At 34.2% G+C, this 14,945-nt stretch overlaps 1 protein-coding gene across 2 annotated transcripts in view; it reads left to right on the top strand.

Moving 5' to 3' along the window:
- The window catches only part of CPED1 (cadherin like and PC-esterase domain containing 1), a 425,597-nt gene extending 411,512 nt beyond the window's left edge, over window positions 1–14,085 (top strand). For both annotated transcript variants that reach the window (XM_072652906.1, XM_072652904.1), the window contains one exon: window positions 8,540–14,085. In XM_072652906.1, coding sequence (XP_072509007.1) covers window positions 8,540–8,758 — 219 coding nt within the window. In that variant the 3' untranslated portion in view covers window positions 8,759–14,085. The remainder of the gene's footprint in view (window positions 1–8,539) is intronic.
- The last annotated feature ends 860 nt before the right edge of the window (window positions 14,086–14,945 follow it).

Here is a 14,945-nt window from a genome sequence, read left to right as displayed (position 1 = left end):
AATAACACCTTAAAAAACAGAATTGGCCAAATGGAGGAAAGGTACAAAATTCACTGAAGAAAATAATTCCTTGAAAATTAGAATTGAACAAGTGGAAGTTAACAACTCCATGTGACATTGAGAAACAATATAACAAGTCAAAAGAGTAAAAAAAAATGAAGAAAATGTGAAATACATTACCAAAAAAAGAACTGACCTGGAAAATAAATTGAGGAGAGATAATTTAAGAATTGTTGGACTTCTTGAAAGCTATGATAAAAAGAAAGAGTTAAGACATCATATTTCAAGGAATTATAAAGGAAAACTAACCTGATAACCTAGAATCAGAGGGTAAAATAGGAATTAAAAAAATCTACCAATCACCTCCTGAATGACATCCCAAAATGAAAACTCTCCAGAATATTATAGCCAAATTCCAGAGTTCCCAGGTCAAGGAGAAAATATTTCCAGCACCCAGAAAGAAACCATTCAAATACTACGGAATCACAGTCAGGTTCACACAAGATTAGCGGCTACCACCTTAAAGGAGTGGAAGTCTTGGAATATGATTTTCCAGAGGTCAGAGGAGATAGGATTACAACCAAGAATCACCTACCCAGCAAAACCGAGTTTCATCTTTTGGGGGCATTTAATTAAATAGAAGACTTTTAAAAATTCCTGATGAGAAGACCAGAGTTGAATAGAAAATGTGATGAGACTCACAAGAAACATAAAAAAGGTAAATATGAAAGAAAAATTATAAGGGACTCAATAAGGTTAAACTGTTTACATTCCTCTATGAGAAAATCATACATGTAACTGAAGATCTTTATCATTATTATAGTAGTTAGGAGTCTACATGGGCAGGGCACAGAAATGAGTCAGAAATGTTGGATTGATCAAAAAATGAATGGGTGAAAAAGAGGGATAGCCTGGGAGAAAGAGGAAGAGAGAAGAATGGGAGAAATTGTCTCATATAAAAGAAATGCACAAGGAAGAGCTTTTGCAGCAGAGGCAAAAGGGGGCCAGGCAGGCAACACTTGAAATTCACTCTCTCCTGAATTAGTTAAAACAGGGAATAACAATAATTTGGATATAGAAATATATATGTACTTACATATATATATACACATATACATATACATATGTGTGTCTATATATATAGAGAGAGAGACACACACATATACATATACACACTCAATTTCCTGTAGAAACCTTATCAAAAGGGAAAAAAAAAGATGTGTAGCAAAGGCTAAACTAAGCTCCTGAAAGTTTTCCTAGAATTTCTAATGCTTTGAACTGCCTAAATTGTACCTTTAAAACTCTGAATCACATTACTATAAGTCTTGGCCTCAATAGACAGAGAACCTTCCTGGTCTCAATTTACCCTTCTTTTCTGGGGTGGATCTATCTATGACACTTAAAATTTCCTTTTCCCAAATGACTGTGACCCTTTTTTTCTCCCACTTTAACACATCACTAGATTCCTTAGTTGGATCCTAAACTTCCTGTTCCTACATGCAAAAATTGTTACATTTCAATACAGAAATGGCAGCATTTCTTGAAGTCCTAAGCCTTCTCATTGTGCATTTACTTAAGATCACTGATCTGGTAACCTCAGACTTTATGGAGTCAGTATCTTTAAGCACCAAGAATAAATATTTGCACTAGTCATTCACCCTATGGATGATTTTAGATGAGTTCAAATCCAAACATACAGTAAACCATAATAATCATAGTAGAGACTAAAAAGTAATTATTATTATTATTAATTGAAAGACAGTAAAAAATGAGTAAAATTTAATGTTGATAGTTAAAATATAAAAAGGTAGCCTGAGTTTCATTATGGCCCAAGTATAGAAATCTATCTATATTCAAATAGACAATCTTCCCACAGCCAAATCAACTGTACTTATTTCAAGGAAATTCAGAGCCAGGAAGATTTATTTATTAAGAAAAGCAGAAAAAACAGCACCTATAACAGATTGAGTGCCTTTCAAAACTGAAGAACTGAATGTGTCACAAGTTATTTCTAATGGATTTGGTGTTTTTGTTGTGTTTTTGCAAATTCTGTTGGTTTTGAATGACTTTAAATGATTCTCTGAATTTGAGGAGGAACCTCATCTTCACATAATGATGTCCTGATAGATTAGATGCAGAAATCAAGGAGTAGAAACTGAACCTGCAATGTCATTGGAACTCTTAGATAAGGAATATTTCTCCATCAATGAAGATCAGCATCTTCCCTGCAACTTAAAGTCTTAGACTGTTGACAGTCTATTAACTGGCTTGCCCAGAATCATATGGACAGTATGTGTCAGACACAGGCCTTAAAATCAAGTCTTTCTGTCCTGAAGGCCAGATTTCTAGACACAATGCCAGCTCTGCCTATCACACAGATCAAAAGAAAGACATTATTTATTCTTTCTTTCCTTGTTGACAAATTTTCTTCAGTCATACATATATACATTTGCCACCTTAAAGTATAGCTTCATTTAAAATCATAAAAGAATAAATAAAACAGATCACTTTCAAAAGACTTAGCTAGCCTAGAGTAATGGCACATTCTATAATTCCAGTCATTGAGGAGCTGAGGCTGGTAGATCACATTATCTCAGAAGTTCTGAGTTGCAATAAGAGGCTAAATTCAATCAGATATCCACACTGAGTCCAGTACCCACCCATATTGTGAGTAAGAGTAGGGGGTAAGAGTAGATAGATGGATGGATGGATAGATAGATAGATAGGTAAGTAGGTAGGTAGGTAGGTAGGTAGGTAGGTAGGTAGGTGGATGGATGGATGGATGGATGGATGGATGGATGGATGGATGGATGGATGGATGGATGGATGGATAGATAGATAGATAGATAGATAGATAGATAGATAGATAGATAGATAGATAGATAGATAGATAGATAGATAGATAGATAGATAGATAGGTAGGTAGGTAGGTAGGTAGGTAGGTGGATGGATGGATGGATAGATAGATAGATAGATAGATAGATAGATAGATAGATAGATAGATAGATAGGTAAGTAGGTAGGTAGGTAGGTAGGTGGATGGATGGATGGATGGATGGATGGATAGATAGATAGATAGATAGATAGATAGATAGATAGATAGATAGATAGATAGATAGATAGATAGATAGATAGATAGGTAAGTAGGTAGGTAGGTAGGTAGGTAGGTAGGTAGGTAGGTAGGTAGGTAGGTAGGTAGGTAGGTGGATGGATGGATGGATGGATGGATGGATGGATGGATGGATGGATGGATAGATAGATAATTAGATAGAAGGATAGACAATTAGGTAGATGGATAGATAAATAAGTAGATGAACAAATACAAAAATGGATGAATGAATTAATAAGTATATAAATAAACGAGCAAAGAAGTAAACGCATGAGTGAATTAAAAATAATTGAATGAATGAATAAGTACATGTATGAATAAAGAGGTGAATAAAGATGAATGAACGAATGAATGAAATTTTTAAAAGAAAATACGTAGGTCATAATTAATATAACTTCACTACAACAGATAGAACTTTGCAAACAAACTGGTTGTAATGATAGCTACGTGAAGAGGTCGTCATGATCCCTACCTTACATTAGTAGCAAATATTTCAAGTGCTCAAAGGAACTATTTATAACATAGAAACTGCATGGTCCCTGACCTCGAGGATCTTCGAACAATGCTTTTGAAGTCATCCAGTTCTTATTCTTAGTTCAAGTATCTTAGACATGTGTCTGTATATAATAATGTCGTTGAGGGCTGTGTCTGAATTACTTGGCATTTTGTTTACCATTGCTATGCATGCATGAAGTTACTATTAAGTGGCACTGAATTCAGTTTTGAAAGGGAAGAGAGTTTTCTGCTCAGTAAGTAACCTGCTTTATCCTCAGTTTACTAAACAGTGCCATCACAGAAACATCCTGCTGTTACAGTAATCCCAACACTTCAAAAACCAAGAGGCTACCACTGAGTTGAAAATGTTCCTGGGCTTTATTTAGGACAATGTTATTCCTCTAAAACGTTTTGCCAGGAAGTACAATAGTTTATGAAATATGATCATCTTCCCTTCCCTGGACTTCGTGCATTCCATGGGCTATGCTAATTTCTCCCAGCCAAATTTCAGAAAGACAGAGTGATATGTGTTTGAAATACAGTGCTTGAACATGGTTCATTTTTACATTCTGAGAAGACATAGGCCAAATAAAGTTTCTTGACATGTAACTATAACCAATAAAAAGCTTTCTAGGACCAAAGAATGAGTTTTGCTCCCCCAACATCAGAATTTATAGTAGCATTTCACTATCTTGAACAATACATCAAAGAAAAGGAGATTCAACAGCCAGTTTTTCATAGTTTATAAAATTTAGCAAAATTTCAGACCATTATCATCCTCAAAATGTTTTTTCTCCTCCTATTTGTTCATTATGCAAATAATGGACACCCAACCAAATTGTTCTACTGACACTCCTATGACTAAGCAGTCTAAAACTACTAAAATGTGAAATCTGCTTCCCCTTATCTTTCATGTCCAAGCAAACCTATGGTATTGTGCAAGATCTCTAAGATTCTATAAGATCCACCAGGTCTATAAGATCCTTTGTGTTTTTGATAAGACATTTTGTTTAAAGTGACATTACAGAGAACCACTTATAGGACTTTTCTTACTGGTCTGGGGTGGTCTGGGAGAGGTGGCTTAAGCTAGGGAACATTTTGGTCATTTAAAAAATCATAACGTAAGCTTTTGGAATTTCTTTTCTTTAATAAAATGAATCTGTTTTTTGAAGAGTGAGTTACCAGATCCTGATGGAGTCTGCACTAATATCCGTATGTGTGTGTGTGTGTGTATGTGTATGTGTATAAAAGAGCAATGGATAAAAATGTGGAAAACATAAGTGGTTTTCAAAGTGAACTTTGAAGTAAACAAATTGGGTTGCAATGAATTATAAAGACAATCCTTTTGAAATGACTTGCAGTAGACAGGAATTGTGAGAAGCTGTTCCTAGCTATTTAAAAAAAAAAATTATGATGATGCCTTGGGCAGAGCCAAATAAACCAATGTTAATTATAGCAAAGTTAACAAGTCAACATTCTCACCATAAATGAATGTCCCAAATGCACCAGAGAACTATTCATAACACAGAATTCTCATGGTTTTTAACCTTGAAGAACTTTGGACAATATTTTTAAGTCACTCAATTATTATGCTTACTTCATGTATCTTAGGTATAGTTCATCATTGCCATTGATGTTCTTGGTAGTTTAAAAAGAAAAAAAAACGGTAAGCAACATTCACCATGATACCTGGAAGCATAGATACTGTCTCAAAATGAGAGGCACTTTACTTTGAACTACTCTTATACTAAATGAAATTTATTACCATACTTGGCCCATTAATGCAGCCTATTTAGGTGGCTGCAGCATCTATACTAGCACTACCTAGCATTCTTCATAATGTTGTAATAAATTCAGCTTTGAAATCATGGAGAAGATCAAAATCATTTTTAAAGGGTAGAAAAAATTGATTTGAAATACTAGCCTATAAACAGCCATAGACACATGAAATTGAATTCTTCACTGTACCTCATAAACCTTGTGCATCAGGAGACCACTTTTCAAGTTCTGGCATATTTATCATACAGGCTATCCAGACATTTCCAAAGCTCATTCTAAAGAGATCACATAAATAAAATTAACCTTATTTCAGCTTCAGAACACTGGCACAATAATTTGCTTCTGGGTCAAAATTCTACATGCATGCTTGAGTTTTTCCCTAAATAAGTTTCCTTGAAGAATATTCTTTAAATTGGCTCTCAGTGATTTTAAGCCTCCTCCCCAAAAGGATAAAGGCTTCAGAAAAATACCAATGAATCTCTCTGGCTAGACTATTATATCTTTAAAGTTACACTATAACTAAACAATGAGAAGCATAGCCACTCATAATAGAAACGGGCAACCTTTAGACCTGGTATATTAATCAACGGTTAAGCGCAAACTGAGCACAGAACAACCATCATGGGGGATTCCTTCTTACAATCTGCTGATTTGATGTTACCTCAAAGGAGTCATTCACTCCAAGGACCTCATATGGAAAAGCGAACCTGCTGTAACTACAGGAAAATAACTCATTTCTCTTAATTTAGTTGGATCTAATCAGTCTGAGAACAATGCTGTTCTAAATTGAAACTTTAGGCTCATTGGGAACATGACCAAAACCTCTTCCTTTAAAACTGATTATACAAAAAAAAATTGTTTTAATTATGGAATATATCATTCCCACATTGCTCTCAGGGTGGCCATAGCGTTGATTTTTTTTTTCTTCTTTACACTATCCTATGACATCAGAAACCTAAAATAGCTTTTTTTTGGTTAATTATCTCTTCTCAAAAAAAAAAAAAAAAAAGAGGCAGTGTCAAACAGTGCCTAGAAAGCCAGTCTCGAAACCAAAAAGACCTGGGTTCATATCCTACCTCTGACACACAATAACTCCTTGACCCTGAACACATCACAACCTTTCAGTGTTCTAGGCAACTCTCCAAAACTACAAGTTGCAGAAAAGATGTCAAGGCCTGCTACAGTAGGAGTTTCTTCATTTAGTAATTTCCTGTAGCAATGAAATCACAAATCTCTACCCTATCTCTAACATCCTCCACTCCACCCACATCTCCCCCACCTAAAAGAAAAATCCAAAAAGTCAGGAAGCCTAAGATTTTGCTTTTAGTAACAGTTAGCTATAAGAGCTTGGGTCTCCATCATAGCAGATAATGTTTTAGAAGTAGGGAAGATTATCAGATGCCCACTAAGATGCAGAAGGTATTTTTAACCCAAAACTAGATTGTATATGCTCAAATCTTCTTGACAAATTTTCCAACTGTCTGGCCTACACTCCATGAACTATTTGATTCATATTCAGGACTGATTGACAGGTATGGCAAATCCTTCCAGGAGAGCTCTGTGCAGAAAGAACTGATAGTTGTCGAATGCTTCAATTATCCTTTAGCAACTCAGGCTGCTCCCTCAGATTCCAAAGATGACTTACTCAGAGCCCAGGGAGGTGGGGTTACTAACTGGAACAGTTTCAATATGTCATAGGATCTGTCCACATCTTTTTTTTTTTAATTGCCCTAGAAAATGTTTTTATAATTTTAAAAATTGCTTATACTTTTCTAGGGCTTTAGAGTTATGGGATGCTCTACCTGTGTTATCACATTTCATACAATAGGATCATATCATGCAATCAAAGTACCTACGATGGACATCACTGACACTCCTTAGAAAGATTCAAATTGATTACAAGACTTCTGTTTCAGTGTTAGCTTCCCTGGAATCAGAAAAGGGAGAGAACTACAAATTTCACTCCTGATGGTTTTTTTTAACTTTATTTTTTCCCCTAACAAGCATGTATTGTCAATCAAAGAAAATTTCTAAATTGGTTATACCAAACAAAAATTTGTCTCATTCTGCATTCTGAGTCTTTCACCTCTCCATCAGGAAATGTGTACATGTCTCTTCATTAGTCCTCCAGAATCCTGGTTAGATAGGATACTGCTAAGTACAATAATTACAGATACAGTACAACAGCACTCCATCACATTTATATACCATAACTTGTTCAACCATTCCCGAGTTTATGATTACTCCTTCAGATTCTCGTCATTTACTACCTCAAAAAGAGCTATAAATATTTTTGTACCTCCTTAGAGTTTGCTTTGCTTAAGACTCATGTCCCCTTAATCTACCCCTCCTCTACTTCCCCTTCCATTTCTCCCCCTTCCCTCCTATTTTGCCTTATTCAGTCAGACCTTCATATGTGCCTCAACTACCTGACATGATATGTTTCACTGGAAAAAACCTAGGCTGTGTCTTCAATACCTCAAGTATTTTAATTTCTCCCTTCCTCCTCCCTCCCCCTATCTATGTTGCTTCTACTTGGTAAAGGGGAAAGAGGACTGGCCTTACTGGCAGAAAACCTAATTAAGTTTGAGTCCAGACTTTGTCATATTCTATCTGTGTGATCCTGGCTAAGTCATTTAACTCCCAAGAAAAGAATAAGGCAGTTTACACTCCTACCTCAGTTCAAATCTAACCTTCTGTAGGAGGCTTCATTCCACCCCACCCCGAATAGTCCCTTCTCTCTAATAATTCCTTCCATCTATTCTCCCTCCATCTATATCTATATCTATCTATTTATCTATCTTTATGTATAACTATAAATAGTTATAGTATTCTCAGTGCTTAGTATATATATATAATAATATATACTATATATAGTTATAGTTACAGTATTCTCAGTGCTTAGTATGACTGACATATTAAGCACCTGAAAAATATCTTGACCAACCGACTTGATTGTGTATGCATTGGCATTTCCTCAGTAGAATTGCTTAAGGGAAGGAACTACTTCATCTTTGTCTTTGGAGCTTCAATGCCTGGTACAGTGGATGACAAGTAGAGGATATTTAATGAATGGCTATTAATTAATTGATTGATTGATTGATTGATTTAAATGTCCTTGACTTCCTATCACTCATTTTCATCTCTTTCTTTGCAGGTAGTTAAATCTAAGACTTCCGGGGAATATCATCTTATTAAAATGAAACCATCAAGACAGCATGTTGTGGGAAAATACTTTAGCAATTTGAACAAACAGAAGAGACTGCAAAGCTATTCCATTAATGTACAATCACCATATCATGTCAGAGGCCCAGTCAATCAAGTCTGTTCTGAAATTCTTCTCAGTAGGATATGTACACATGAAAGGACTGTATAGCCTTCCTTCTGGAGAAGCACCTTTGCATTTGGAGACTTCCCACTTCTCTGGTCTGGAAACCATGTCAAATGCATTACATATGTCTATGGACCTTGCATGCATGCTTACGTACACACAAACACACACACAGAAAAAAAGGGACACTCTTTATGAGGATTTATAATGTCAAGATGTGTCCCTGCACATTGTGGTTTCTAAGTTATAGATAAAGATGCAAAAACAATTTTTTAGCTTTTTTAAAAAAGGAAAAATTTACTTGAAATGTAGCCAAATGCTTAAGTAAGCAAGAGGCAGGGCGGCAATTTTTGTGAGAGCAAAGATAAATAATAGGCACTTGAAATATGTGAAGAGACCCTAGAGCTCCTGAGCAGCATTTTTTCTTACCTCTAGGTACATTCAGGTACCTCTGATGGGGGTGAGGGGGAAGCAATTACATTCCACTTGCGACTAGGTACAGTGCTTGTGTTCTTGGGTAGATTATACAGTCTTCAGGATGATACTGGTTTTTATAAAACTAATGCTTCTGAAAAGCAATTCCCTCCATTTGCTTGGTTGTTTATTTTACAATTTAAGGGATGGGGGGCAGGGTAGAAAGGGGGTTTTGGAGAAGAACCAGTACCGGAGACTCCAAAGGGTCTAGATGGGAGAAACATTGGAGTGAAACTCTTTAAAGTTAACACTTCAATTGACCCAAGTTTTCTGTGCATAGTCTTTACCCCTATATTTTTAAATATATTCCCCTTCTGTCCAGTATGCTGAGCTTAAATGGGATGCATATATATAATTTGATAATGAATGCATCAAGTGAAACGAAGGAACCAGTTTTTTCCCACATGCATTATTGGATAATATCTGTAAAGTGCTTTGCAAATCTTAAAGAGCTATATAAATGCTAGCTATTATATTATTTTATGTGATCTCATTTGCTTAAGGGAGGAAATGGTAGTACCTGTGATTTCATCTATGTGGGGAATCCCTGATGTGGAAATTCCTTCACTGATGCACAGCAGCAACTTATCTGTAACAGATAAGTTTCAGATAGTTTTAATTAGTTGCCCAGGGCACTTATTTGCCCAGGATCATATACTAGTGTATGACAAAAGTAGGTCTGGAACCTAGTCCCATACTGTGAAGGAGCTTCAATCTATAATCCAGCCTTTCCAGTTCCTATTATTTTATGTAAATGCAATAGAATTGTGAAAAGATTTGTTTTTCATTAAACTTAATATATAGTTTAAGTTAAAATCTTAACATTGTGTATTTGTCAAAGAATTGTTTCCTTAAATTCCTAGATACCTTTCCCAGAAAAAAAAGCATCCACTTACTAGATCACCACTAATTTGATTATAATTTATTCTGATTTTCAAGAGTCATTTGAGCTTCAGGAAAACACTTGAATCAGAAGAGAATTGTAGGTAGCATTAAACATCAGTTGGTTTCATTTTCTTGAAAGAGTGGAATAAGAAAATTATTATTCTTGAAAAAAATTGTTCTTAATATAGGAACTATGTGCCAATGTAACATCCTTATTTTCTTTCCTGTATTTTAAGGTCCAAATGCTGAATTTTTTTGCCTTACACAAGTACTGGTGTTGTGAACTATTATCTCACAGTCATAATGTGTTTTAAAAGTATTGTTTTTCTTAAAAAAAAAAAAAAAGCTGAATTAATTCAGTTTATAACTGAAACTACCAAAAGTGCAATACCTCAACTTCACCATCATATAGAAAATAGGACTACCTGACATGATTCTCTAGTATGAATAGGGATAGATTCACTAGTGTGAATTTCTGGATCCTTTAAAACCTCTATATTTTTATATTATATATATTTTTATATGAAGTTATTCAAGAAATGTACACATCAATCTATTCAATAAGCTGTTTTGAGTTATATTTCAACATAAAATAGCCACATATACAAGCAATGCATGTCTTCATAACAAAGGGATTATAGTTGGTTATTTTTTTAAATATAGTACAGAAATTAAGTTTGAAAAGATTTGATCTTTATGGCACATGCAAATATATGAGTCACCTAAAATGGAACACCATTTTTGGGGGAATTTCAGTTATTTTAAAGTACAAAATGCTTTATATTTGTGCCAATGTATTTCTCCTATCTGTGCCTTAAAAAAAGTAAAAATTGGTGTTTTTCTCTTCACTGTTTGTCAATATTATGTTCAGTGATAGTATGATGTAGTTCAGTATAGTACAATAGATGAATTATAATTTACTTACTTTGTCTTAATGTTATTCTCTTAGGATTAGTCTAAGTAATAGTTGAGCAGTTTTAGTATGAAGCAACCACTGTCTATGGCTGTATTTAAAATGATTTTTATTGGAAACACCTAATTTTAGAAAGAATGGTAATCATTTGTTTAAATAATTGCAACTTAAAGTCATAATAGCGTTGTCATCCTCTTTCATCCATGGTCATTTCTGCTTTACATTGATCCAGAATAGTTTCTGAACAGAAAACAGGGTTAGCCTATACCATGATCAAATACTGGGATTGCAAGTAAACATTCTAGTTACTCATTGTACATTAAATAATCTCCTCACTGAAATGTGTACATTTTTATTTTCTGGACGTCATTTTAGTAGGGAAAAAATTGCCACATGCATATTTATCTGTGAATGAAATATAGAGTTTGCATTTTCAGCTAGTTTTTGCTTTAATCTTGGAATAAGGTTCTCCATTTGCCTTAACCTTTAAAAATGACCACGATGTGGTCATTCAATTGACACGTACAGGTTAAGTACATCCTTTGTGATGCTAGCCGAAGAAGAATGCCAGAATAAGTAGTGAAAGTATTAAAGTCTAAAATATCTCAGTAGAAATTTTAAGACAAATCTGTGAGCCTTTCCTCCCTCTTTTCCAAAGTTCAGTGAGCTATTTGGCAGCCATCCAATCTGGTCAACAAGCCCCAGAAGGATCATGTGAGAAACATGGTATCATTTCCCATTAGACTCGTATCTGGTTCATTTAACCTAAATGTAATTTACAAATCTCTGTAGCAATCTCCACTGCAGGATGGTAATTCCTACCCTCCTCCTCATCTCCACCCCACTACACCCCCTACCACTTCCCTTTTGGAAGGTGCTGGCAAAAGTTGCTGATTTTTAAGACTATGGAAGTAAGTCAATCTGTGAAGCTTTCCATAGAAGATAAGATGCCGTTTAATTTCTGGTGTTTCTTCATACTATTTCTTGTTCTCTTGCATTTTAGATAACCAAGAAGAAATGCAAAATGATGCCTAACACATTTTTTACATAACCAGAGTGGTTTCTTTGCTTTAATTTTTTACTTCAAATCAGTATTTTTAATGGAAAATAATCCTTCAGTTTTAAGATTCCTCAGCCTACTGCAGCCCCAAGTTTAATAAGTTAAGGGAAAAAACATCGGACCATAGAGTTAGAGCTGGAGAGGACATTAGAGAGCATATAATTCTATCACTTACAGATGACAAAATCAAGGCCCAGATAAGGCATGTGGTTTGTTTGATTTCACACACGTAGTAAGTGCACAGGACTAAGTTCTAAGAGAATCTTTATCCAAAGACTGCTCAATCCAAACTCAAATTGATACTATAGCATTTTTTTTTCCGAGTGAATTCTTCCTTTCTAGGTAAAACCAAGGAAGGATTGAAATGTAATCAAAACTAAAGGCAGACCCTCTTAAAATTAAAATTAGAAAATACAGTTATGGTAAGTTCAGTAAAAAAGTTCAGTTTCGATGTGAAAGCATTAAGAACTCTTCTCTAAGTCATAGATTACAGCTACAAATGCAAGAGATGTGACTTTTTTTTTTACTGCTTTAATCAGATGGATATCAGCAAAATGACCAATTGGTAACCTTTTTTTTCCATTTTCAGTTATTTTTTGTGACAGCTTTAGAATAATGAGTCTTCATTTTGGGAGTGCTATTTCTGAATTTCTTTCAGGCTTCTCTGTAACCTAAAAACTGTTCAAGATATACCCACTAGAGTTTTTTAAAAAAAAATCTGAAGTTCAAAATTTTTTTTTAATCATTTGGAAGAAACTAAGGTAATTTGAAAGGAATACATTTTGAAGAGGATGAACCAGAAATTATTAGAAACTCCATAAGACACTAAAGACAATGGGTTTTTACCAGTGTTTCAGAATTAGATGTATTTTTGGCACAGCTTCCAAGTTTCCACACTGTCAAAGAACATTTGATCATTTTTATTACTACAGTAACTATTATTGTCAACTTCCATATTTCTTTTATGATTTGCTTGATATAGGGAGCTTGTAGGTTTCATTCTTGTCTAACTGATGGTGAAAATACACTCCTTCTTGATGTGGTGGTCCATTTGTTTTCTTCATATTCACAAAAACATATTTTACCCATTTTTATGGCTCTATTAAATGTCAAACTAACATATGTACTACCAATCTCAATGTACAGATTAAATGGTGCTCTTGAAAATCTATTAAGAACATCTACATGTAGCTCAATCAATAGTCTACATATAAATAATTATTCAAATTCAATTATATATAAATAATTATTCAAATTCAACAAGTTGGCAAGGGGAGAGGAACACCAAATATGTGCATCACATAAAATATTGGAAAGCTACCTACATGTAAATCATAAGTGAGGAGTTAACAGTTCTGATTTTGATTTAAGTTAATTGAGATTTTCTTCATCTTTAAGTTTATACATTTCTCAAGTCCATGTAAATTTTTACAAGGAATAGTTTCCATTTCATCATGGAGAGTCATCCCATTGGCAATTCTTTGTGGACAATTTCTGGATGTATTGTTGCATTGTTACCTAAACTATGCTCCAAGGAAGTCTGGTTTTCCCCCTTAACACACCTCTGGATGTTCAAGAAAAGTTTGATGTTAGTGAAATTTTTCATTCTTAAATAGTAAATATAAGATTGTGAATAAAAAAATCTACTATTAATGGCAAATTTTTTAGTATAAAAATCCATTTTATTTTATTTTGCTCCAAAATTTTCCTAATATCCTTTGATTTGGGGGTAGGCATCCTCTGTGTTTTGAGTAGCATTTTGGGGTTTCACCAAACTTGTTCAAGTCCAAAGATGTCTCATGATAAAATAGTTTGTGAAACATGACATTCTTAAATTTTAGAGAAGATCAGACTTTTTCTTGGGAATCACATTCAGTATTCAATTTTTATTATACATAAAAATATTTAATGTTTGTCTTTCCTATAAAAAATAAAGACATTTTGTATAACCTGCATTAATTATGATTTTTTTGGTATACCAAAAGTTAAATGTTACATGGTTTTGTTAAAAGAAAAGTGAATTAAATTGATTTGCAAATATTTTGAGTCACTTTTTACCTTATGGTTGATTATCAGAATGAATCCCTTTAGTTCAACTTTTCCAGTTATACTAAACTATGTCATTTTGTGCCACATATGCTGACATGTATTTTTTATTTTTAATTATAAAACTAAACCTCTGTAAGTTGCCATCTCCATATGTGACACAAAGGTTAGTACTTCTATTTTTACTGGCCTGTTTTTCATGCATTTTATAATCTCCTAATACAGAAAAATAATGAAAAGAAATTGGCATATATACAATATTTCAATTAAATAGACCTTATGGCCATTCATTGGAGAAAAAAAATATTTTAATAGGTTATATCCATAAGTCTTGTTAAGTCTTATTCTCTCTTAAACCTATCTTATGGCACTGAACTTTTACTATGGCGGGAATACTATAAGAAAGTATCAGATGCAGATGTGAGAACTCTGCAGAATTTAAAAGATTTTTAAAATATACCTATAACTCTTTAAAGGAGCAGCTGAGTGGCATAGTGGATAGAGCATTGGTCTTGGAATCAGAAAGACTCATCCTCATGAGTTCAAATCTGGCCTCAGACACTTACTAGCCATGTGACCCTCAGCAAGTCACTTAATCCTCATCTGTAAAATGAGCCAGGGAAGGAAATGGCAAGCCATTCTAATGGGGTCACAAAAAGTCAGACACGACTGAAATAACTCAACAAGAACACAATGAAAACTCTTTAAAAATAAAGCCCTGTGTTTGTGAGGGAAATGATACCCAATTCTCTTACATAAGACATCTTTTGGTTCTTGGTAGATCTCACTATTATTATACTTGAAGGTCTAGAGTGCAAAACCAATCTTGACACTCCCCCTCAGTCCATGGAGAT

This window comes from Notamacropus eugenii, chromosome 3 (genome assembly GCF_028372415.1).
Source record: "Notamacropus eugenii isolate mMacEug1 chromosome 3, mMacEug1.pri_v2, whole genome shotgun sequence".
NCBI lineage: Eukaryota > Metazoa > Chordata > Mammalia > Diprotodontia > Macropodidae > Notamacropus > Notamacropus eugenii.
This window is presented reverse-complemented; position numbering and strand designations above follow the sequence as displayed.